The following is a 27,108-nucleotide window of genomic DNA, read 5'->3' on the forward strand; positions in this document are numbered from 1 at the left end:
ATAACTTTCCATTCAGCTTATTGTACAAGCTAGCTATGCCCCAATCTAATTTGCATTTCCTTTATGTAATTGTGTTATTTCAGTACAGATCCTGGAAGACTGATGAACAGGTTTTTAACCTTTCTGTCAATTAAGGTCATGTGGTTATGGACTAGACAATGGCAATTGTTTACCAGTAGTGTTATTTTTATGACCTTTCCACTTCTATTCCAGTTCTTCCATATTTGGTGCCCTTTGACAACCTTTAAAAAAAAAAAAAAAGAAAAAACACTGACTTTTTTGTGTCTGCTTAAGCCTAGAGGCCTTGCATGTCTGTAGAGTAATTAGATCATGCATGTCACACTGGTTAGACATTTCTGGATTCCTCTTATTTGCTTATGTCGGTCGATGGGCATTTTTTCCTTATGGAGGAGACTCTGGTTTGGCTTACATCCTTGGTCATGTTGCAAGACCCTTGACTGATGAGGATGCTACTTTCCAATCTGTGGGTGGAGCTACAGAAGCAATTTCCATCTGTCATTTGCATATCTTTTTCCCAGAAGAGCATTGCATGGCCTGTAGGTCTCCTTACACCTGCTTGGCCTCCCCAAGGTAAAACCATTCTTCTCTAGACTTGCACCGATATGTCATGAATACCTGGCCATATTTTGAGATGCAGACTTAAAGGGGTTGTCCCGCGAAAGCAAGTGGGTCTATACACTTCTGTATGGCCATATTAATGCACTTTGTAATGTACATTGTGCATTAATTATGAGCCATACAGAAGTTTATCAGAAGTTTTTCACTTACCTGCTCCGTTGCTAGCGTCCTCGTTTCCATGGAGCCGTCTAATTTTCAGCGTCTAATCGCCGGATTAGACGCGCTTGCGCAGTCCGGTCTTCTTGTTTTCTGAATGGGGCCGCTCGTGCCGGAGACCGGCTCCTGGTAGCTCCGCCCCGTCACGTGCCGATTCCAGCCAATCAGGAGGCTGGAATCGGCAATGGACCGCACAGAAGCCCTGCGGTCCACCGAGGGAGAAGATCCCGGCGGCCATCTTCAGCAGGTAAGTAAGAAGTCACCGGAGCGCGGGGATTCAGGTAAGCGCTGTGCAGTGTTCTTTTTTAACCCCTGCATCGGGGTTGTCTCGCGACGAACGGGGGGGGGGGGGGGGGGGGTTGAAAAAAAAAACAACCCGTTTCGGCGCGGGACAACCCCTTTAATCTAAAACTGCAGATTAAAGAAATTTGATATAAATAAATACATGCTAGTCAAAGTGGGAAAATAGATGAGCTTGTCCCGTCTCTCTACATTGTAATGTATGCATATTCAGGTAAGAGTTGAACATGCTTGATCTGTTTCTGTAAGATTCCCTTTAGACCTGCCGACTTCTTGTTTGAACGAGCCAACAATGTCAGAGATCGGTCGTCCAGCCTGTTTAAAGAGCAGATACAGCGTTGGCTCATTCAAACAAGAAATCACACAATGAGCATGGCTGAACAATCTGTATTTAAACCGAACGCTTATGGAATGAGCCAACAATGACTTTTATGCCCACATAAAATGAACGATCAACAAAAAGTGATTGCTTTATTGCTCGTTGTTCGATCATTGGCTGCATTTACACTGAACAACAATCGTTCATTTTCGCTCGTTTCAACATTTTTTTTTTCAACGATAATCGTTATATGTAAAAAAAAAAAAAAAACTAAAATGGGAGAGCAAAAATGCATTTGTAGTGACACCTATTAAAAAGGCAGCTTCCCTAGAGTCAATTCTGCCCTTTTAACAGGCCTTCCAACATGATGATTTTCCCATGTTGTGTCTAATTCTGAGATGGACAGAACTCGCATGGGAAAGAACCCATTCATTTGAATGGACTCTTTCATAAGAGCGATTTTTTTTCTCTTGGCCCAAAAGTCCGACTTTGAAAAATTGCTCCATGTCCTATTGTCTGATCAGATGAGAATAGTATGTGTAATGTGTGGTGATGACCAAACAAGATGTCAGTTTGCTATCCGATGCAAGTTACACCCAAGGATTTCAGGTGCAACTCGTTATCAGCCTTGTGAATATGGCCCAAGTTAAAGACCAATTTACAGACAGCTGTTTTGTCGTTCTTGCCCCTCATCAGTATAGAGCAGGATTCTGGTTGGGTAGGTGAGAAGACCCTGATTGGGGAGGTGGGGGGGTGTCTGTCATTCCTTGTGGAGGCCACTAAGATGACATGGGGAGTCTTAAAAGCCATGCAATGCTCCCTGGGTAAAAATGGCTTGTAAGACTTGCTATGTCATATGCCATCTTGGTTCCCTCTACAAGAAGAAACGCTACACCTCTTGCTCTGTTTCTGTAAAACAATACAATAATGGAAAGACAAGTTGTGTTTCTTGTCTCCTTCTACATGCAGTGACTGATAGATTTGACTGGAACTTACTCAATGGGTGTCCCAGGGATGGGAATCCACCAATTTAAAATTCATGCCATAGTCTGTTTCAGACCAGCATATTTTTATTCTGCATGTGGCCTGTGTTTTACGGACTGTTATATCATATAATATATATGCATCTATTCACATGGCTATAATTTTCCCCGCCATGTTTAAAAAACACAGAATACGCTACTTTTTGTCAGTTTTTAACTCCATATTTGCATTCATTGGTACTTTCTGATGGAAACCAATGACTGCAAATACACAGCAAAGAATGATGAAATACTGAGGACATATGGTTGCAATGTCTTCTGTAACATGTCCATCTTATGGATCCATACTACAGATGTGTGATGATATGCTCATGTGAAACTAGCCATATGCTGTTTGTTTTATATAGGTCTAGTCAAAATTCCAAACTTAACCAGTAGGACTTTGTGGCCATTTTGGTAATACGCACAAACAGAAAAATTGTTAAAAAAAAAAAAAAATCACAAGTTGCACTCAATATCCTTGGGCACAACTCACATTCGACAGCACCCGGACTTGGGTGCTGTCTGAGGGGTGGAGCATGTCCCATTCTAGTCTGTGAATGGGACAAGATTGGGACATTATGTAGTTGTTTTTTCTTTCACTGATCCATGTATATTAAGAAAAAAAAGTCACTCATGTGCATTACCCCATTGCCTTTAGCTATTGTTGTATCTTGTCACCACCGGAACCTAGGGGTTTGACGGCCTTACATGGAGGAATTCCCCTGACACGCCTTTAGCTCCCGGCCGAGAAGAGACTTGTTTGGGTGGGGAAGGTACACCTTGCCACCGCTGCCAACACAGTCCTCCCCCATGCCGTAGGATTGAGATGACCACGGCGCTGCCTACCACACTGTCCTGCCCCATGCTGTATCGCCGAAATGTGGCCGCTGAGGGCTACTCCGCTCCCCATCTGCCTCTGAGCAGTGGCGCTGATGCCAGCTGCAAAAGGAAGAAGAGTCAGGGAAGCTGAGAAGCCGTCAACGTCCGCATCCCGCCGCTGTAGGCTGGCAGCCTTGTCACTCTCCTCACCACTCCATTGCCGCGCTCGCACCTCTGCTCACCGCTGTTATCCTCAAGCCCTCCGCAGTCTGTCCCTCCATGGTACAGCCGCCACCAACAGTGAAGCAGGCAGTGCGGCGGTGGCCACACTGACAGTGGGGACGGCAACACAGAGAGCGCTGAGGGCAGGGGTAGCAGCCACACTGACATCGCGGTCAGGAGCAAGCAGAACTGTCTCAAGGTCTGTAGATGGGAGGCGATCACTCGCTTCCATGCTGGGGAGATGGAGGACCGCAGCACATCACCGATAGGATATCGAGGCCGGCACAGACGCCCAAATACCAGGGCAGGTTCAGTGACAGCGAGCAACTGCATCAGCCAATCAGCTCCTTGGGGCGTCACCGGCCTGTCAAGCAGCCTAAATCTTGTCCCCACCCCTACTTCCGGTGGTGACAAGATACAATAGTACCTTGCTTTTAATGGGTCCAACTTCTGTGAAAGTTAGCTAAGTTACAAAGTTGGATAGAACTGGAATTTATCCTAACTCCTATGGAAATGTGCAGAAATCTTGTTTTCGAGGTTTTATCCAGTTTGATCCACACTTGAGTTCAGGATGGAAATGTTCCATTTTAAGGTAGATTGACTCATTATGTTTAGCCTTCCCTTTTTCCATCATCCAAAGCCTCTCCCACCCATGCTCCAACTTGATGGACACATACCTTTTAGTTTAACCCTACTATGTACCTACGGTATGTCTGTCAAGTGTGACCAAGAGAAGGAGAACATCCATTTATGGTGCATGTGCCATTTAATATTGTCTAGACTTGTTTTCATAAATCACTCCTATAGCCTCCGAGCTACTTTAGCGGAAAATATTGTTACATATGCAGAGGCCGTCTCTGTGTTTATGAAGACTCGTAGTACAAGAGCCAGGGCATGGCTGATGTTTACATTTCTGTAATTGGTATTAAGGAAGGGTTCTTAAAAAACTAAGTTTCCAGAATAGCTTCTTGTAGATCTTAAGACTCTATAAAGTGCTTGCGAGGTTATTCGCTGCCGTTATTGTGTTATTACCGGCTGCTCTCAAGGTATTATTAGCTTTGATTTTTACAGCCCCGAACACTTGTATTTTAGTTCTGCTTTTACAGTTAAATGTCCTCCTGTAATAGTGCTTGTAAGCTATCTGATGAGCCTCGGAGCCGTGGCCTCAGCCGCACTGTCCTGGTGAGGACAGCTATTCTTTCTGCTGAGTTTCTCCTGTCTGATTCCTGCAGAAAGCTCTTCATGATTCAGCAGACACTTCCTGAGCTAAAGTAATTACTTGTGCTGGAACATTTGTCATTATTAGTTGATCTTTGTAGCATAGCATTATTGCTTGACAGCAGGAGAGCTGATACAGAACCCATCCTAGAGTGAAAGCTTACAGCATCAACTGTTTGCGGAGGCTAGTAATGAGTGTGACATTGTCAGAAATGAATGGACTTATTTTGTATGCTGGTGTCAAGCAGAAAATAATATATTTCCTACTAAAAAAGTCATTATCCTGATGCTGTCCGAAAAAGTATCACTTCCTTTCGGTTTGCTTAAAATGTGATCAAGTAAAAATGATACCCAAGACTTTTTCAATATTATGTCCCTCTTAAAGAGGAAGAAATAATTAACTATTGTTTTGTACTTTTTTTTTTTTATGGCAGCCTGGGGTAACCTTGGGAATGTACTGAAGAGCCAGAGCAAGATTTCTGAAGCCGAAAAAGCTTATAGGAACGCCTTGTACTATCGAAGCAATATGGCGGATATGCTGTATAACTTGTAAGTATTGCAGATCGGGGGTTGCACTGCTAAATATAATGGAAGGGAACCGTTGAAATGATGCCTGCATGTATACTAGTACTTCTTTCTGTTGTAGCATATGACATAACCATCTCCATGTTCATCAGAACAATAGAGTAATGATGGTCGCTTAGTTCTACTTCGTAAAACGGTCTTGTATATGTGATTTAAAGATGGCTAGTGTCATAACAGCACAGGCCTGTCATGGTGACAAACTCGAGGGGGCAGATCCATTCACAGGAATTGCACACACTAGACCAGAAAGATCTACAATGAATGGAACCAGAACTAAACTGACAAGTAAGGAGACAGATGTAACATACATGGCAAGAAAACAGGGTGGAGAAAGGTAGTGGAATTGTCCCTGATCTAAGAATGGATGACCTGCCTAGGATGTAGCACCCGCCTCGACAAGGGTGACCCTACAACAGGAATCTGGGGCTGGGGCTAGCCGTACCATGACTGTTAGTTAAGGTTTTGCCTGTAGTGACATAAATGTATGTGGTGTGGTGAAAGCTCATCATCACCTTTTTGTATAAAGCACTAAGGGACCATGTATCACTATGTCAGAAAGCCGCAAAAGTATAAATGCCAAAGAGAAGAATCTATGTGCCACCTTTGAACACCAGTGTAATTTTTGGGGGCCACGATTCTATCCAGATTAATTTCCCCTATATTCACAGTAGTCCTAACTTGGTTTAGTAGAGAGAACCAAATTTCTGAGCTACATAGATTTAACAGCTAAAGATCTGACTGCCTTTGCTGCCACAAGAGGGAGCTTTGGAGCCTAGTGCATAATTTACTGTTATTTAGTTAAAGGAATTTTTCAGGACTAGTTTTTCATATTTAAATGCACAGATGTACATTATAAATTAGCTCCACTAAAAATGTTCCTCATAACCTCAATTTAGGCATCACATGACCCAGCAAGCTTTCTTCTGGGTTTTTTCCTGATTATGTGTTGCACATTTCTCTTGTGTACTCTGATAGCCGGATTATGCCCACAATAACACGTCATCATCACCAACATCCACTTTATGGGCTGCCAGTCTCTCCATTTCCCAGTAGTGCATATGTGCAAACCGAAGGCCATGCATATGCTGTAGCAAGGCTTAGTCTCGGCTCACCTACCTCTGTGACCAATGTCATGTACTTTTTAGCAAAGTGCCTGCACATTGAGCTTATTGTGCAGGGAATGAGACCCCTACGAGATTTACTGAGCAGAGAAAGATTGGTCTGAGAAAGCAGACTGGGCATTAAATCAAAGTACTAGGCTGTGTAAAGGGTGGATGCCGAAAAGGCATTGCTGGGGATCCCCTGATGTGCCCCCAATCGAAAAATGTCTGAGCACAAGAAGCAATGCCTGTTGGAGTAAGAGGGAATGCAAACCATGCAGAAAATACTCATAAAGTCTCTTAATTTATTTATATATAAGTATTTCTGGCACTTTTAGAAATTGTTGAACTCCCTCTTGCCCTTTAAACTGTGTAAACCGTATGCAGCAAGCTCCTATGCGTACTCTAGTGGTAGCTGTAAGCAGCCAGTGTATGCAGTGTTAACCCTTTGCAATCCAATTTTGGATTCAGGGTTTCCTAGGGGGCTTTCTCTTCCTGCCATTATGCAATGGCACCATCTGCTGGTTAGAGCCAGTACTGCGGTATGGGACTTGCTGGAGAGGCCCCCCGACAACAGCGCGGCTAGTAATGTACAGTAGGAATACCCTGCCGAACGTCTTCTGACATTGGAGCTGTGCAGCCTTCAATCAGAATGTCTTCAGACGTCAGACAGTGGATTGGAAAGGGTTAAAGGCTATGGGCACTTTTGGTGGTGGCGATTTTTTTTTGCAATAGAGTTTAATTAAAAATGTGCATCCTTTTTTGTATACATCAACTTCTATGTATCGCTGTATATAGACACCGCAGCCTAAATCTCAGTAGGATGCTGGACTAATGTGAGTTTCTCATTCCTCTCCTACATGAAACTTTGCTACATCTGTATGCAATTAGAAAGTAGAATATGCCTTGCAAAAAAGTGCATTACCTCCCACCACCTTGCCTTCTTTGGGGTATTATGGGTCTTGTCTAGTGACAGAAGTCCTACTGTATATTGGTGACCGTGTTGTTACTTTTTCATACCTCGTAATTTAGTGCCTCCCTGGTAGCATTATTTGTTTTTTACCTGCTGGAATGTTTTCTGTTTTATGGAGCCAGTATATAGGGCTCTGTACACAAATAATGTTGGTGGTAGACCGCTTCCCCGAGTCTATAACATGACGTGTAGACCGAGCATACTGTAAAGCTAATCTTTACTTCGCAGAACTAAAAGCAATTGTCTATCCGTATATTCAGAACTCACAGAGTGCACCCTCATACATGGACATACGCAGATTATTAGCACTTTGCAGACTGGCTTTGACCTGTGTGCACACTAATTTTCTACTAGGTAGCAGTTTGTTACATTTACTAAAGCCTGTTTCAATCAGTGAGATAGTAGAAGCATGCATTATGTATCCTGGATCATATGTATTGTTCCACTTGAATGGAGCGAGGTCATCTTTTCTCACAGTATTAGAGCATTGATATAAGTACCTTCTTGTTAGAGTTTTTCTCTATGTTCACCTATTATGTTCACTGCATTATTTAGCTAAATAAGGCTGCCTTCACATCTGCCTGAAACCATTCTTAGGAGGTTTGCTCGCTGATATGGCACGAAATAGCGCTGCACGCAGCACTTTTTCTTTCGGTAAAGTGCCGGGCAGCTGAGTGGAAACCGGACCCCATTATAGCCAATAGGGGCCATATGGCACCATTCAGTTCCGTGATAAGCTGGAGTTGTTTAGCCAAAGGATTCCCCTTTCCTGCTCCCTGAATGGAGCAGAAAAACGGACCCCCGACGCAGATGTGAAAGATGCCCAACATTGTTTTTTTTAGTAATTATTGTAACAAGGCTGACAACCGCATGCTATTGGTTCAAATACAGCGTCATCGGGAGAGCTGCCATGAGATGGTACCCTGTTTCCCCGAAAATAAGACGCGTCTTATATTAATTTTTGCTCCCAAATATGCGCTATGTCTTATTTTCAGGGGGTGTCTTATTTCGCCGCGGCAAATCTGTCTGTGGCCGCTAATCCCTCAATTGGCCAGCTTTGTGGACGGAATTTCTCAGAAATCTCGTCCACATGGGACAGCAAATCTGTCACAGCAAAGCTGGGAAAAGCTGGTGTGTTGGTGCGGATTCACCGGCCACAGAAACGGAAAAGCATGCAGCCAGGCCGCTTCAAAACAAGCGGCTGAGTGCCGTGGGTTTTGAAGCAGCGCTTTCCCGGCGGAAATCTCGCTGTTTATCGCTGTGGCCAAACCGCGAGATTTCCGCTGGAAATACGCTCTGTGAGAACCCAGCCTTAAGAATCACACAGGTTGCCTGACTCACACACAGAGCCATAAAAAAATAAGGGCTGTAAAGTAACGTACCTGTCTGCAGACAGAAGTTCCTGTGCCACTTGTAAGCAGGGATGGTATTGCAGCTTCCTGCCACCAGGGGGAGCTCATCACAGCAGACATGTACAGCAGGAACAGAATGTACAGTATGGACTTTTCCAGCCAGCAAGGGGAGCTCACAACAGCACACTCGTACAGCACAGCAGGGACAGGATAACAGCAGACTGTCTGCAGATCTACCTATACATCTGGAGGTAGGAGACAACGGGGATGGCAGCAGGGGACAGGCCTCTTGACTTGTCTGCACACTTTACTATGCCTTACTATCGGGGGGTGCCTTATATTTGGGACTTCTGCAAATTTCAGGGGGTGTCTTATTTTCAGGGGTGCCTTATTTTCGGTGAAACACGGTACATTAGTAAAGTAGGGGCTACTGTTATTTACAGGAGTTTTCTGGGTCTTAAAAGGGGTCATCCAGGAATAAATAAAGATGATAGATTTATTTATTTTTTTTTTAAACAGCGCCGTTCTTGGCCATTGGATGTGTCTGGTAATTGCAGCCAAACTGTGATACTACACACAGCCATCGGACATGAGTGGCACTGTTTTTGGAAGAAGGCAGTCATGTTTTTCTAACTCTGAACATCCACTTTGACTATACACTTAAACTGTATAATATTGTATCTAGATTGATGTCGCTATGCCAAGATGTAGATGTGTATGTCTAACACAGGTATCCATACAAAGCTTCTATAGACACACTTTAAATCTAAATATGTCCATTGTATTGACATAAGTGTGTAATGTCACACTCCCCTCCACGGCTTGTCATGCTTAAATAGTCTGGATAAAAAAGGAAGGAGAGCGCTCTTCCGGACACTGGGATTCTACTCCATGGGCTATATCTCGTATTGCAGCTCTGTGGGGAAGAAAAAAAATCAGCCACTCTTTCTAATCTTATACATCCCCTTTAAGATCTTGGGGTACTGCTTTAAAAAGTTTAAATACTCTTCTTAGTGATTTGACCCCTTTAAAATTCCCCTGTGCTTTAAATACGTTCATTCTGCTTTTTCACATCTCTTAGGATAAACTGTAAAAACATGGTAAACAGTCTGTTAAAGGCTGCATATTATCAGCTTGACTAAAACGTCTTTGAAACATAAAATGATCCCTTAAAAACAAATGTTTGTGTTCATAAGTGCTTGTTCCTGTGCAGTTATACTCATGTGGGGACACTCCTAAGATGTGGCACATGCCCTGCCCAAAGTTAAGACTAAACAAAAATACGGTTGATGACTAATATCACTGTTGGGTGTAAAATATGTAGTCATTTTATTTTTCACTTAAAATGAGAAAAAAAATCTAATTAAGAGCAATTTATTGGATGCAAATGTCATTGTGAATTCTTTCAGGAATTCATAAGTCCTTTCTCTCTTCAGGAGCATCATATGAACATGGTAGTAGAGGGTGCAGGTTGGAGTGGCTGGCAGAGCTTGTGCCCTTGATGCTGGTTGTCAGAAAGGCACCAACAAGCCGCTTTACCTAGGTTATAGTACTTGGATACAAGGCTAGGCAACAAACTGAATTTTGGCCTGAAGTAAATGATGGTCTAGCTAAGACTCTACTTAGTAGTGTTTTACATTATCTGCAAAACTAAAAAGACTTCTTTCTCATCTGAAGACTAAATAGAAGCACTGGTGTAACTATAGGGGATGCGGTTGCACCTGGGCCCACGAGCCTTGGTGGTTCCATAACGCCTCTCTTCTCCATGTAGTGAGCCCAGTACTATGGATAAAGCATTATAATTGGGGGCCCCGTTACAGACTTTGCATTGAGGCCCAGAAGCTTCAAGTTACGCCTCTGGATAGAAGCATAGTGCAAATAAAGTGTTTTGTCCAGAGGAGAAATCTAAGACAGGCCTGTGAGAATGCTGCAGACACTCTAAGTATTTAGCCGTAATCATACCAATGGTATGTGTAGCAAATTAAATCTCCCAGTAAATGGGAAATGATGCATTGTCCACTTGGGACTAATAGTGACGTTAGACAGATTTTGGGCATTAGTGTGAGTTTCCCATGTGTCCCCTAATTGCCAATTGAAATCTTTGACTTGGAAAGCTTAATTTCCTATTACGGACACTTAGTGCACCTGGATTAACTTTAAAAAAAAAGGGTTCTAGGACACGTCAACTGTTTGACACACACAAAAAACTAGAAGGTTGGTAATTGTAGCTAAACGAACAACATAGTAATTACATTTTCACAAATTAGTTTGTTTGGGGAATATGATCCGTTATTTTCCTGGGACACCATTAGATTTTCTGTGCAAAATAAAACTTATGTTGTACATCTTAAGTGTGCCCAATGCTCCATCCTAAAGAATATAATCATCATTTTACCTAAGCCTTCATTTCTTTCTTTTTTTTTTTTTTACCTTGCTTGATGAGATGAAAACAATTTCGGCGATGTCATAGATTATCCTGATTATGTACGCCTGCCAAACATCAGGCCGCTACGCCTTTAGAACTTAACTAGTTCCATACAAAAATATATACATCGGTTTAAATGTTTTATGTGACCCTACGCAACACAAGACGGATGCTAACAAAACACCGGTATATTATCAGTAAAATATAGCGCAGCGTTAGTAGGAAATGTCTTGAGTTGAGTCCTGTTAATGTCCATGTCTGCGATTTTACTTGTTCATGTCTTGTAAAAGTCATCAATCTCTGTGTATAGTTTTATCTTATAGGAAGATGTCGAGCTATCTAATGCCTTCACTAGACTAATTGCGTCCTTTTTACAGCCCATGTTTATTGATCGTTTCCATGTTTAATTAGAGCCGGGATATGCAGCTTATCTTCTGTTAATGACACTCCAGAAAAGCTGCAAGCACGCTTCTGTAGATCGCTGACGATACATCCTCTTTGCGGTTTCACAGTCTAAAGTGCAAATTCAATATTTATAAACTGGCAAAGAAAATAGCATTTTTTAATAAACACTCAATAAAGCTGCTAATTGAGTCAGTTGTTCATTTAGGTTGCTGCAGGTATGACATGAAACACGTTCCCAGATTCATTCGGTCTATGTTTATTTGGCTGTATGGAAAGCCAAGGAGAAATTGTCATGACATAAGTATTTAAAGGCAAATATTTATCCCTGGCTCCCAACCACTTACATGGTGGTACTAATGAATTGATTCTTTTTTCTTGTATTTGCTTGATAGTTTATATTAGAAGAAAAGGAAATTTCCTGAGTTCTACAGGTAACAGTAATCCACAGTTGGATTCAAAAGCCTCAGAAATTGAAGGGTTTCCAAAGCGCCGCTTGAGCTGCCTGGATTTTGCTCTTAGTTTCCAATAAAGATCTAAAAAAACACAGCCGCCAAAAAAAATAAAATCGCACACAGATGCAATTATAAGTTCCCTCCTGCATGTAAAAAAAAATCTGATATTTACCAATTGGCCATAACCTCGAAAGAAGAAAGCCTATTGTGGAAGTCTCTCTTGTGTCACTAAATCGGTTTGACCCATTGAGATATAGACTCCAGAAGACCTCTGGATGTGGCCAGCATTAAATATTTTCAGCAGTTTGTGCTACATTATAATTTCTCTGCGACCAGATCAGACTGGCTAGGCTTTGATCCTCACGCACGTCATAGTAACATAATATGTTAGGCTGAATGGAGACAATGTCCATGTAGCGCAGCCTTTTTCCACCCTCTAGTTGATCCAGAGGAAGGCAAAAAAAAACCAAGAGGCAGAAGCCAATTAGCTCATTTGAGGGAAAATTCCTTCCCGACTCATAATGGCAGTCAGAATAATCCTTGGATCAACCTTTGTTCATTCCTACCTGACCGGTAAGACCCGGAGCTACAAACCCACTGGTCACCTGATGTCTAAATCCTGTAATGTCCTTCCGCTTGAGAAAGATGTCTAGTCCCCTCTTAAACTCCTCAATGGATGTTGCCAATAATAAGTCTTATGGCTCCTTCACTTGACCATGTTCTTACAGCGTATTCCGCACAGAATACTTTGTACCAATCTGCCATAGGCTTCCAATGCTGCCAATCACACATTACGCGAAATACACGCTCAATAAAGATTGCAGCAGGTTCTATCATGGCATGGATGGCAATCGGCGGTCCACAAGTGCACAATGTCATGCTGCGCAGCAAATTACTCTCCCGTGCAGCTGGCTTTACTTGTTCTAGTGCAGTAGGTTGCACAGATTCTGAATGCTCTGCTAACGTTAGGGTCCTTTTACACGGGATGATTGTCAGACTCTTAAGCGCCCAACAGCTGCCCCAGCAATTATCACTGCTGTGCTTTCACACCAATTATCCCTACTATGCTTTCACACAGGAGCAATAATCGTTAAAGAATAAAAGGGGGAGTGGGCCGGAGGTAACATCCAGTTGCCCAATCCCATTCACTATAAACAGGCAGTCGTTTATAGATTAACAATTGACTGTTCACACAGGCCAATCGTCATTTGATTTTTATGCCTTCCTATACAGAATGACCAACAATGAGCAAACAAATTCACATTCATCTTTCAGATCCTAGCACTGTCTACAGTGATTATTCCATTTCGCTTGATCCAGTGATAAACTGAACGATAATTGTTCTATGTAAAGGGGCCTTTAGGGTTTATACCCGTGTTAGGTAATGACTATAATGTGTGAATTAGTCCCCTGAATGGATTAACGCCCTCCTGCAGTGTTTAACAACATTGCCCAGCATTCGTAGCTGCTGTGTAGTTCATTAGGAGCACTCTATGGCATAGAGTCTTAGGGCAGCAGAATGCAGTCCTGAGCTCTTGCTCACGACCTGAAGGTTGCGAATTCAATCCCCAAATGGTTCAGGTAGCCGGTTCAAGGTTCAGTCCCTAGCTTGCTTGCTTTTATAAATATTACCTGAAAGCACTGCGGAATGCTTATCTATACTGTATATTCTATGTGAGCTTTGAGTGTAGGAGAGCCAACTTCTGGTATACTTCTTCTTTTTTATTTTATTTTTTTACCTTGACATTCCGTCAAAAAGAAATTACAGACATTTTTCACAAACGGATTGGATAATCAGGCTGAATCACTACATAAAGATGATAAATCATATGCCTGTAGCTCAGAATACTTTCATGAAGACATTAGTAGCGTTTACTATGAACTGTTAATTACAATTAAATTAACCTGCAGAATCAACCCCAGCTTCAGCAAAAATAACGTGTATCAGTTTTGGGTTTTTTTATGGAAGCTGTTCAGTAGTCCCCTTAATTCTGTATATTGTTCATTAATTTACAAATTGGTAGCAACCCACAGATGCGGAAAGGCTAATAACTAGACCAGTGATTCCCGACCAGGGAGCCACAGAGACAGGAAATAGTCTGTATATATGTCAAAGTTTGCCCTTCACAGAATAGACTAACACATTTAAAACTAAATTTTATTAATAATAATTAAAAATCCTCTCGGCTTTTCAGAGCATGTCAATACCTCTGTCTAATTTAGTTACCCTAAAGATACAAGAAGCTATTCTGTCTGCATGGGCCAGTATGCCTACATAATGATTTTATAACTTAAGCTACATTTTATCATGGCATGGATTCCACTTTCTGGCGGCCAAGGAAGGTCCAGCGTGCTACTAGATGGTGGCCTTTCAGTATATAAGGCATACACTAGGGTAGTAAGTTTTATATTTACAATTTAGTAGTTAAAATCCTCATATTGCATAAAATACTTTTTTCATATATTGTGTAGTCACATGGCCTAATAGTATGCCATGCACTTGGATTTAAAAAAAGCAGTGCAACTTTTGGCCACAAGATTTTTATGGGTGCTTCACTTGTAAACACTACATTGCAAAACCTCTCTGACCTGCCTCGCACGCTGTTGGCCTGTGTAATTCCTCCCATAAGTAAGTATTATACGTGTGTCAATAATCCTTTTATTTTACCACAGTCAAGCAAGATGCTATATCACCATTGAGCCCTAGCACGTCTGAGTTTATAAAAAAAAACCCAAAACTTTGGGGGTCGGAGGAGCAAAAAAACGGTCCTTTAGAAGTCCTAAAATTGGAATCGTTAATTATGCTTGGAAGAACTAAAGGTGTAATGGGATGACTATCCATAAAATGGATAGATATTACAGCAATTATGATCTCAAACTCTAATGGTTCTCCAGACATTGTGGAGAACCACTGTCCTTGGGCTCACATTGGCTTCCATCGCAGTACTAGTAGCAGCTCTTAATTCATATTAAAAAAAAAAAAGAAAAATCAAGACTTACACTTCACTTAAATTGATGTTTCCTCATTCCCACACTTAACACCAGTCTCTGATGTTTTTTCCCTCCAGCTCATTTGTGTATAACTATTTATTAAGGCAAATGTAGTAACATAAAACTGGCACTTGTATCTTACAGCTGGTTAGTAAATAGGGTAAGCTTAAACTAATCCCCTAGCTAGAGACTGGAGTCAAGGAAGGCCTTTGTAGATGGATCCATGCCAGGGTGGAGACCTTACTCCCCTCCAGCTGTCCCTGAAGGTACACCATTTGTTTTGCCTAGTTTTAGCTTGGACAACATTTTAATAAACTGCCATCTAGGTGCCTTTTTTATTGTATTGTTTTAATTTAATGTATTCACTTCTGCATTTTCTTTTGAAGCCCCCTGTGGCCTTGCAGAAAGCCGGCTCTGATTAGTGCTAGCACTGTAGCAGCACTGAGTATCTAGCACATCTTCTGCTAACATGAAGAGAGTTTGTGAAATTATACAATTCCTACCTGTGTCTATGGAGTCTCATGTGGTTATCAAAACCGTTCCGGCTGCTTTTCCATCTGCACAAATTAATGAGTGGATTCTGAATTCTTCTTATCAGGATATCCATTCAGATGCAGACAGATGGTGTCAAATGCAATAGGAACAAAAATCGATATACATGTTTATTCATATCCTGTTTTTTTTTAATAGCGGATAAAACCAGCCCAGAGCCGGAATATATGTGTTACATTATAGGATGAATTCTTATTAAGAAGCAAAACCCAGACATTAATGTGTAGATATTTACACTCTTTAACGGGAAACAGCCAAGAAGATAAATGCTTTCCATTTATTCCATTTCAAAGGTGTTCTGATAACACTATATCAGTAAATACACTTTATTAAGCAAAGAGCCAGAACTGAGAACGCTTACATGACACTTCCTTCTGGATCTGATTTCCACAAAAACAGGGCGCACCCTGTTATTAAGGATTTTCGTTTAACGTCTGACCCACTAAGTGGCACTCTTAGGTGTCATATGCTACATATTTTTTAGCTGTAGAAGGAACTTGTCCACAAGCAGTAGTTTAGGAGGACTTGTGTGAAAGGTAAAAGTCATCTCGCCTTAAATGTATCAACAAAATTCTAAATACCCATGATCAATGGGCGCCCTTATGTTTTAAAACTTTAAAGTGAAAAGAATCCAAAATTCCCATTTTTTTCCAGCACTTCGGAAGGTAACATGGCCATCTTAAAACAGAAGGAACTCTGCACTACTACTAATGTAATTATAGTATTTAATACAGTGCCAGTCAGTTTTAAACTGGCAGACCTCTGGCAGGATCTAGTAGACTTTGGTATATGGCCGACTTGGAGGCCATCGTTAGACCTCATGTCCACGGGCAAATTAAGATTTTAAATCTGCAGCATTTTTTCTGCACGCGGATCCACGCCCCATAGGGATGCATTAGACACCCGCAGGTAGTTAAATACCTGCGGATCTCATTTTTCCCTGCAGGCGCCGGTCCCGCGTCCAGGAAAAAATCCGGACATGCTCCATGTAGGTGCGGGTCTCCCGCAGGCTTCTATTGATGCCTATGGAAGCTGTCCAAATCCGCAGGAGACCCGCACCTGAATTAAACTCGCCTGCTCCGGGCGATGCAGGTCTTCCTTCCTTCGTGGCCGGAAACTTCTTCGGCCCGGCAGATGTGCCCAGCGCATGCACGCAGCCGGCGTGCTGAGCACATCCGCTGGCCCGAAGAAAGAAGATCTGGCCGCGAAGAAGGGAAACCCTGCGCGGCCCGCAGCAGGTGAGTTTATTCTTATTTTCAACCCTCATGTCCGTGGGGCAGGAGGGACCCGCTACGGATTCTCCATGGAGAATCCGTAGCGGACCTGATTTTCCCCGTGGACATGAGGCCTTAGGCTTCTTGCTACCAAGCATTGCCAGAGTGACAGAGGGAGCCCCCTCATTGGACAGCTGAACAACTGCGCTTCCATGCAATCCTTGGACTAGGCGGCTCATTTTACCTTACTTGCTTGGACAGCGGCTCATTTTTCAAGTAGGCATTTTATTAAATAATGTTGCAGATTTCAGTTGGTAAGCAATACAATCTGTTCCTAGATGATGCTTTGGTAGTTTTAATAGGTTTTCTTAGTGTTAGGCAATTAATCAAAAATAAAAATTGATTTCGCCAGGTACTGTAATAAAGAACATAATTATATTTGTTAATTGAAATATACCCAAAATGTGTATTTTCTACCTAATAAATACCAATTGTGCTACAAGTGATTAGTAGCTAAAGAGATGCCAATACCATGCCCTTTATGCATCAGCAGATGTGACAGGAAATGCCCAAACTGTGAGGGGCAATAGATCATGTTTAGCTATGGATTCTGTTAAAAACGTAATTTTTGTAAATTTGATAACCAATTGACTTGAACGTGAATGTTTACCTTTGAAAACTACTTCATGTGTTGATTGAAATTTCAGTACAGATTAAATGCATAATTTTTGTAGCAGTTGTTAACAATATTTTTCAATAGTGTTCTAAAACCCCAGCTTACCTTCATACAGTCGTAGAATTATAAAATTAGTGATTTTCCAGGTTACAGTTATTGATGGGTTAAAGCAGCACTTCACAGCCGCTTGAACAACAGACAGTAAGCTATACAGCATTGCAGAAATACTGATGAACGACCACTCACACACCCGCCACATATTGACGGGAGTGGCTGCTTAGTATTATACTTGCACATAGATAATCTCAAAAAAGGGAGAGTTCTATAAAAAAAAAAATTTAGACAAGGAGGACTCTTAACATGACACCTTTATCTGGCACCTTTTATATACCTTATCTATGTGCAAGTATAATGTTGAGTAGCCACCACCCCATATGGTAGAAATACTATTGATGATTTATCCTCAGGACAGGTCATCAATAGTTGATCGGCCAGACTACGTTGCTCAGGATCCCGGCTGATTGACTTGAGTTGCTGCTCAGACCCATGTAGTGGCCAGTGCTGGTAATTGCAGATGCAGCTCTCATTAAAATTAATGGGAGCTGCACCTGCAGTTACACGCTCTGGCCACTACATGGGACTGAGCATCACCCTCTGCTTCAACCCCTGTGTATTACGATGCTGACAGTGGGCGCCTATCAGCTGATCAGCCAGGATCCCAGCCCATCAACTATTGATGACTCATCCTGACGATGAAGTCATCAATAGTGGTTTGCTGGAAAACCCCTATAAGTATAGTCTCCTGTTGGGATAAATCTATTTAAGAAAATCACCTTTTTCTGTGATTTGCTTAAACCTATTGATAATTTATCCTTGGGAAAGATCATTAATAGCAGATCGTTAGAGACCCACTGCTCGAAGCTCCTGACAATCAGAAGCCGCTATGTGGACCGTTGGAAAGCTCAGAACTCTGTTCATAGCGCAATGGCTGAGTTTAGTATTGCAGCAATTTTCTATTGAAGTGAATGGCAGAGAGCTGCAATACCAAACTGCGGCACTAGCGTTCTGAGTATTCTGGCCATCCTTAGCAGCTTCTCGTCAGCTGATCAGTGGAGTCCCAAGCGATGGAATCCCACTGATCTGCTTTAAATGACTTATCCTAAGGATAGGTAATCAATAGTTTTGGCCTGTTACACCCATTTAAGGATGCCTGCAGATAAGCTTTGCCGCTTATTGGTTTATTAACGGATGTAAGTTCAATGTAGAAATCTGTATACAGCATGTCCTCCTTCATATAGGCTTGGCGGAATGCAGGCAGAATTTGTCATTTGCTCTGTGGCTGGGTAAAGGCATGCAGGGGATTTTGAACTCTGTGCTTCAAAAATGGGCTCCCTTATACAATATTTGGCTTGCTTAGCAAATATGTCATTAAAGGCAACCATTTACTTGTAAGATCTTCCATGTGAAGCTGCACAGACTCAAGTAAAGAAGGCTGTAATTCTATTCTTTTGGTATGTTTGTCATCTTTTTCCAAATCTTTTACATTATAGGTTATCGCCTAAAAAGTGTGAAGTTGGGCATTTGTAGTCCGTATGGAGTCTGAGGAGTTTGCTTTAATATTTCCTTACTTTGAAACTGTAGACCAATAAAAAAAAGTGTTGAATCTGAAGCCACAGCTTGTAGAAAGATCTTAGATATTATGCCAGTATTTTATTAGAATTCCTTGGCATTCCTATTACGTGGGATCGAAACAGAACATATTTAGTGTGTAAAAAAAAAATGAGGGAAAAGTCCAAGATAACGGCACGAACACAACATTTTGTAACTCTACATTTTGCCTGTGGTGTTGTAGATCTGTGTATAATATCTAAAAACGGATGGCCGTAACCAGTGTTACTCGAAATGCAATCAGTAAGAAATGCAATTACAGTATATGAGGTTATCAAACAAAATCTAGTATTGTTGCTCTAGATGTACACACAGTTGTTACCCAAGTAAGCACAGCATAACATTTCACTTGTATTGTGAGCAAGTATATAATGGATGATCAAGATCCCATTTGAATCTGAACATTAAAACAGTGGTCACCAATGTATTTTACCTTCTGGTTGACATGAAGGAGGTGGGATTCTTCTATGCATGCCTTTTGTCTGTGAGTTAAAGGCACTCTTCTTATGTTAGTAATTATGTTGGCACATATCATTGTATCATATCTATAGCAGAGATTTCAGATACCTGTCCGTTGTTGTAATTTTAGCTTGTTTTTGGAATTTCGCATGCAGTTTTTGATGCAGATGTTTAAGGTGGCTGTCCCGTGAGATGAAATCAACCCATATCCACAGGAAAGGGAATCTGTATCTGATCTGTGGGGGCCCCAACTGCTAGGACCTCCAATCTTCACGAGAAGAGTCCTGAAGGAATGAAGCTGTGGTTACTTATGTACACTACTGCTCCGTTCCTTTTAATGAGACTGCCAGAGATAGCCAAGTGCTATCAGCTATCTCTGGTAGTCCCACTGAAATGAATGGAGCTTTAACCCTTTCCAATCCAATTTGTATCCCGGTTTTCCTAGGGGGCTTACTCTTTTTCTGCTGTTATACAACGGTGCTATCTGCTGGCTAAAGCCAGTACTGCATGAGGTGACACGTTGGATAGGCTCCGACAGCAGAGAGGCTGGCAATATACAGTAAGAGAACCCCAACGGACGTCTTCCAACATCGGAGCTGTACAGCCTTATATCATAATGTCTTCAGAGGTCAGACGGTGGATTGGAAAGGGTTAATATACATGTGTGACCATGGCTCCAGTCATTTGGGACCTCTGTTCTTATGATCGGTGAAGGCTTCCCATCTATAGCTGTATCTTAAGACATGCAAATTTTGATGTGGATTTGTTTGTGGTGGATTTTTGCGTGATGCTTTTCTAACAATGACCTTTGTAGAATATGTATGTATTCGACATTCATTTGTTGCTAAAATATTCTAAATTGCTTTGTTCTAAATACCTAACGGGACTCGCAGTCTAATTTTGTTTGTGGGGACAAATGTCATATCCAGCTGGTTTCCAGTGTGCCCAGAGTTGAGCAATTTCCTTGATGAGACCATTTTTAAAATCAGGAGAACATGGTGGGAAGACTGACTCAACACTGAAGGCCATAAACTTCTATGGCTCGCCACCAATGGTACCATTGACCTGTTTGGATTAGAGTACTCTGATTGGCTATCAGAATTCACTATCCAGCTTTCTGACATTTAGCCTTGAAATGCATTACCTGCTGGTTTGAATAAAGCTTTTACTAATTCTAGATCATCGGCATTTTTTGGCTCACAGTTCCTTTCTGCCAGGTTTCACCAGAGCTTTTAGCCTTTCTACCACATTCTGCATGCCAACTGATGCTATACAGCTCTTGGCTAACCAGTGTTTCTGGGCTGACGGCACCTTCCCCAACATCTACTTCGAAGCACCGCTCATCTGTGTTCTTCTACTGATTTTCCATTTTCTTACAGTGTTCTGCCCACTTGCTTTTTTTTTTTTTCACATCCTATCCATTTTTGAAATCGCTCTCTGTAAAATAGTGTTATGGCTGACAGTACTTGGCTTATTGAATATAGTAGGCACCGCCTAGCCCGAAATTGCTTTTCAAGTGAATAAAGAGAATAGTTCAGTATTGTATAAGACAGTGTAAAGTCCCTTCTTGAATTACAGCACAATACAGAGGCTACAGCTGTAGTTGGGAAGCCAGCCAACCCTGACAGCTCATCCTGAGAGTTGTGCTCGGGTCAGAGTAGAGGTTAGTGCGCTTACAGACCAAAGCCATAGTAAGACGTAATCTTTTTGGTGAGGAGGGAAGAACCCTCTACAACCTTCTATTATGCATGTGAAATGCGCAATAACTTCTAAAATCTTTACTTGGTTATAGCTCCACTTTGAGTTACTTGCAGAAAAATATCAATGAATTGTTTTAAATGGCAGTTCCCTAGTAAATGGTCATTACCAGAACCGCTCCTGTTAGCTTTGGGAGTGATTCAGATCTACTGCAGAGCTCCTAGACAAAACTGAGATTTCCCCAATAGCACTGCAGTAGATGTGTATTATTCCCAAAGCTAACAGGAGCAGGATTTAGTTAATATTAGGGAACTGCCATTCAGATCGGATATTCATATTTTCGGCAAAGTAGCTTCAAAGTGCAGTTATACATCAGTGATTATAGCAATGTATGCAGTAAATGCCTGGAATATTTTATTATCTCGTTTTGCTTATGAATATGTAAAATGGTAGATCAGAAATCCCCTTGCTAGTTCTGCCTGAGTTGAGAGTTGAGTAAGTTCTATTAAAACAGTTGTGTCTCTATGACATATGGACTTAATAGAGAGGATCCTGTGCTCAAGACCCTTGACTATTAGCCAGTGTAGAGAGCTGCTCCAGATGACTTAATACAGTCATGTAGTACATTTTCAGCTATTTATTCCAATTGGTGCCCTGTAATACTTAAGGTACCTTTACACTGGCTGACTTTGGGTGACTGTCGGCCCATTCACACATGGCCCTCGACTGGGCACTAAGCAAGAAGTCAATCAGTTGTCACTAATCATTCCGTAAACAGGAGTTGCTCAATCTATGAGTGACTCCTGTTTACTGTGATTGGAGGTAGATGGGCCAAAACAATACCCGGACCACTTCGCCTCCACTTGAATGAGTATCACTCCTGTATAAAGCTCAAGAGCGATAGTCGCTGGTAAGTCTGTCAGGTGCTTATGCACTCGATAGTCCTACCATGTAAAGGTGCCCTAAAATTGTGCACCTCCGCTACTTCCTCCACTGTTAATTGTTGGACTCCTCACTCTTGTAAGAGCTTCTTTACAACACTGGTTGATAGGATTATGCTGATGTGCACAAATAAAAATTAAATCCTTAAATATAATGTACACTTCTTGGCATTGAAACTGCAACACCAAGAAGGAAAAGTCAAAGAATTATGGAAGCCACAGCATTGAAAGACCTGTTAATGATCTGCTAATGATGAAAGAATATAAACAAAATATTCACAACTCCTCAATTTTATTCACTATCACTTATGAGCGCTATGCGCAGAAATACTCACGTGCTGTCAATAAGATTATGAATGTTCTGCCCACTGAATGCACATGGGCACACAAATCATCAAGGGAGACAAGTCCGGACATGCTGGAGGCCATGGTACAAGTTTAGACCACACAGGCTGCTCACAGTTGTATGAGCACCATGCAGCCTGGCGTTGTGATGAAAAACGGTTCCTAGGAAACTTCTGAGAAATTGCCTTACCACTGGTTTGACGACAAAATCAATGCAAAGCTGAGCTGTTATTGCACTTGGAATGAAGACTAGAGGGGTCCAGCTACCATACATTATGCCACCCCACACCATAATCATGGGAATAGGACCAGTGTGGCATTCTGTCATGAAGGTCTTCTCACGAAGTTGCCCATGTGGTCTCCAGACCAATACCCGGCTAGCATTGCATCCAAAACCAAAGCGGAACTTATTGCTAAGGAGGACAGACCTTCATTTCTGCCTTAATTGACATGTTACGCTGCACCATGATGGCATTTGAGAGAGGTAGCGTGAGGTCAATAGAACACCTGTCCCTGGAAGTCTGGCTCGTAGCCCAATGTCATGCAAGCACCTTCTGATGGTTTGTGAAGACATTGTTCAATGCCCTAGGCTTGAGATGTGACATCTAGTTACTCTTGTTGTGCAGAACGGATCACTACGCATTTTTCTTCTAATTTAACAATCTGTTTGTGCAGAGTTTCATCTCTGTGCAGTTTTTGTTCTTATTTGAGTTGGTCTTTGTTCTTCCGACCACTGGGATATGCAACATTGAACAGTGCTGACATCTTGGTCTAACTGAGCGATCTGATGAGTGATAAATTAAGGTCTCTCTGTTCAAGGATTTTGTCCCTCTCCGTGTGTAACAAGTGGCAAGAGCTGGCATGTCGACAAACAGGAGACTTTTATCAAATTTTTGATGTTTCATGTGGCTGCTTCTGATCTGGCTTACGAATCATTGAGGCCACAGATTGGCATGAATTGGCACAGAAAATTTGACCATTTGCATATTTAGTGACACCATCTACTTCCTCGATTTGCATAACCATACAGCTTGTTCTTCATTGTGCTGCAAACCCACATCAGATTGTGTGCTATTTTTACAACCCATTGATCGACATTAATTCTTGATGCGGTTTCCATGCAGAATCTGTGTTGGGCTGGTGCACATGGATTTGCTTCATTAGATGAGGCTGAGTGACTTGGCACTTCTTTCTCTACAGAATGAATCTGTATCTGATGCCATTTTTTATATACTTTTCTCTTTAAAAACTAGTTTACTGTCTTACCGCCAACTTCACAGGATACCCCATGTGGTATCCCGCTGCTTTATTTCTATATATTGTATGACAAAATTGATTCCCCCCCCCCTTTTAAGTAATAACATGGGGTGCTTAGAATATGGGAACTGGTTATTGAGTTCTGCTATGCTGTTTGGGACTTCCATCAGAATAAATGGGAGAAAAATAGCATAGCATATGAGTTACTATCTCTGCAGTTCCGCAGTTTAGGAAAGAGCATATCTCCTTGTGCTAGACCGTTTCCATAACTCAGATTCATTCCTATATGAGCTACGAAAACTCTGTAGAACGGCATGCTTGGCTTTTCCCTATCCTGGATTGCCTTGTAGACAGGAGTATTCCAATTTTGACTGATTGCCCGAGATGGAAATGCCCCTTTTAAGTGTTTGTATAGTGTGATGAGGCTTTTCATTCCATTCAAAGTGCTGCTGAACTTCTAGAATCCCGAAGGACTTGCTTAGTTCTGCACTTCTGTACTTTTCTCAAGTTAAGCCACTGTCTTTTCTAATCAGCACCAGTAATGTGATTTAGACAACACACATGCTATGTAAGGTGCAGTGGGAAGAAAACCTACCACATTTGTCATGCGAAGAAATACCCTCTTTGAAAAATATATCGCCGTTTAAACGATACATAAAAAGTTGAGTAACTTTCCATTTCCTTTTTTATATGGATTTTGAGCGTTCTGTAGTTTTCTCTGTCATTGGAGTTCCTGCTATGTACTGCGCTCTAGTACAGGAATACAGAAGAAATTTGAACTTGAGTTTCACAATGGAGAATAATATGGTACATGGTATATTAAAGTGTAGTGCAAGATAAAAGTTAATGATTTGCAAATATATGCAACATTTGATATAGATTTAAAGAGTTGTAAATCTGTTGTACAAACTTGGAGCGTTCTTTTGACTATAAACTGTTTCATGGGCTGTTTCGCTTTAAGTTATGCAATGCTTCATGGCTGATGAGATATGAATCTGGTTTTGCCTTGTTCTGCTACGTTAAATGAACATCCCAATGAGCCCCAAATCAGCTGGGATTACAAAACATTCCAAGATAAACAGATCTAATGACAGCCCGCTGTAGATCATCTTCACTCTACTAGTCTTTTCGGACAGTATTAAAGAACCAGTACAATCCTGAGTGTAAAGACGAAAGTGCGGTATATAAAAGCTGTGTGTATTCCATAAAAGAAAATCGAAATAGTAATTTTCTAGATTTTTCTTTATACGATAAAATGTATAGCTGCAATGTCAAAGCAATTAAATATATTTCCCTCAAGTCATAATTTTCATTTGGCGGCATAATCTGCTAGTCATTCCCAGTGCAGTGTTTGCAATAGAGTGTATGTATTACATTAGGACATACTTCATATGCTCCCTCTTATTATATGGCATAAACTGTTTGGAAATCGGGACCACATAAAATCGGCAATACTCTTCACGGAAGTTATTAGCGTAGGCTTCTAGGAGTAGATGCATAAAAAGAAAGCAGTGATAGAATGTAATATACTGTATATCTGTGTGTTTTATGTTGCCTATTACTTGGTGAAATGTATTTTGCACAGTAGGTAGCTGATACCACATGCCTGATGTTGAGAACTATATGAAATTCAAAATTGTTAAATCCTTAAAACAAACAAAATGTTATTAGAAATGTTTGGTTGGCCATGCCGGCTGAACACCTTGCACATTTAATTTGCATTAAAACTTTAGAATACTCTTATAAATCAACTGACCAGATATTGTTAGTAACCTAGTTAATCCATTTACTAACTTACATGAAAAGTTATGTGATTACATAAATCTTCCCTCATTCACTATCCGTATAAGGCCGACTGCACACAAACCGGTCGAAAAGCGGAAAATCGCAATTGCTTTCCGCACGTATGCAGGAGAAAGCGCTTTTCCATTGCATGCTATGGGCGGTCTTTGCTGTGGAATCCGGGGCCGGATTCCGCAATGCAAATATGTCCGAGTGCAGCCGGCCTTAGTCTTTTATACTAAAGAGACTCCGTCATCAAGTTGATGAAGTTTGACTCGGAGCTGAACTCTGAGTCACGGAGGCAGGCAGCGCCAGCCTCCTCCTGCCAGCAGCATGCCGTGAATGTGACAACTTTTTCCCTAAACACAAAAGGGGAGAGCACTGTCAGTCTGTATGATGTGGGCAGGGAGAAGCTGGCACGGCCTGTGGTCTCCCATGTGGTTGGAACTCGGCTCCGAATCAAACTCCATGAACCTGGCGACTGAATCCCTTTAACAAGATGGGTATTGAAAGTTAGAGGGTGCCGATTTTTATTCTTATTTATTTAGTGGTCCCTACCAATATGATTTATTAATGGATGTCTGCTTTCCCAGATAACTTCTTGCTACTGGTCACAAGTCTTCCAAGACACAACTCTGAAAAATTCATCTGAAGCAAGTCAACCTATCAATATCCATGTTTGGGGTTTTGCCATGCCAAAATTAAAGTCCTCTTAGTTGCAAAGTTAGGCTGACTTCAAACGACCGGATTCCTATCGTGGAATCCGCAATCAACGTCCACAGCAGATCGCACGCATATACTTTCGTTTTTTTGCTCTCACTCCCGGATACCAATTGTGTATTCCGTGAGCAGAGGGAAAATCGCAGTATTCCCTATTGTGCCGCGGATAGCCTGCATGTAAGTTAATGGAGGGTGCTTGACCCGCACCCCATACGCAATTAGCATTACAGATGGGCCGTGCGTACCGACGTCATCGCCCAGTGACGGTGCAGAAATTACACATATTAAAAAAAAAAAAAAAAAGCATGACTGACAGCGAGCCGTTGCGGTCATACACAATGCAGACACCACAGGTACGTAGGCTCACTGGTTAGCTTCACAGCCCGGATCCGCTGTGGAATCTAGCTGGCCGGTGTGCAGCCACCCAAGGTCTCTAGCCTGTATGTGTGCCGACTCCTGAGTGGGATTGGACACAGGGTTGTAGTCCGTATGGCTGAGTTGACTCATGATTTGCCTGTTATGAAAGAAAGAAATCCTAATTCAGTATTTATAACCCTAGTTCTGTGTTCTTTCATTCTGTATCTTCCATACTTTTTAATATTTCATTCTCTTTCTGGTGTATTTCTTACAGAGGCTTATTGCTCCAGGAAAACAGCAAGTTTGCAGAGGCTCTTCACTACTACAAGTTAGCAATTGGTAGCAGGCCTACACTGGCATGTAAGTAATGAATTTGCATTTTATCTTCCCTGGTCACATCTGTATATCATTATAATTTGAGTCTTTTTTTGAAATAAGATGAAGGGCTAAGACCTCAC

The 27,108-nt window shown here is 41.7% G+C and overlaps 1 protein-coding gene across 1 annotated transcript in view; it reads left to right on the plus strand.

The window, feature by feature from the left end:
- The window catches only part of TMTC2 (transmembrane O-mannosyltransferase targeting cadherins 2), a 241,826-nt gene that overhangs the window by 124,166 nt on the left and 90,552 nt on the right, over positions 1-27,108 (plus strand). The window contains exons 4-5 of the mRNA XM_066591489.1: positions 5,133-5,247; positions 26,925-27,010. Of these exons, the coding sequence (XP_066447586.1) occupies positions 5,133-5,247; positions 26,925-27,010 (201 nt within the window). The remainder of the gene's footprint in view (positions 1-5,132; positions 5,248-26,924; positions 27,011-27,108) is intronic.

The sequence above is a fragment of the Eleutherodactylus coqui genome, chromosome 2, assembly GCF_035609145.1.
Source record: "Eleutherodactylus coqui strain aEleCoq1 chromosome 2, aEleCoq1.hap1, whole genome shotgun sequence".
Classification (NCBI taxonomy): Eukaryota; Metazoa; Chordata; class Amphibia; order Anura; family Eleutherodactylidae; genus Eleutherodactylus; species Eleutherodactylus coqui.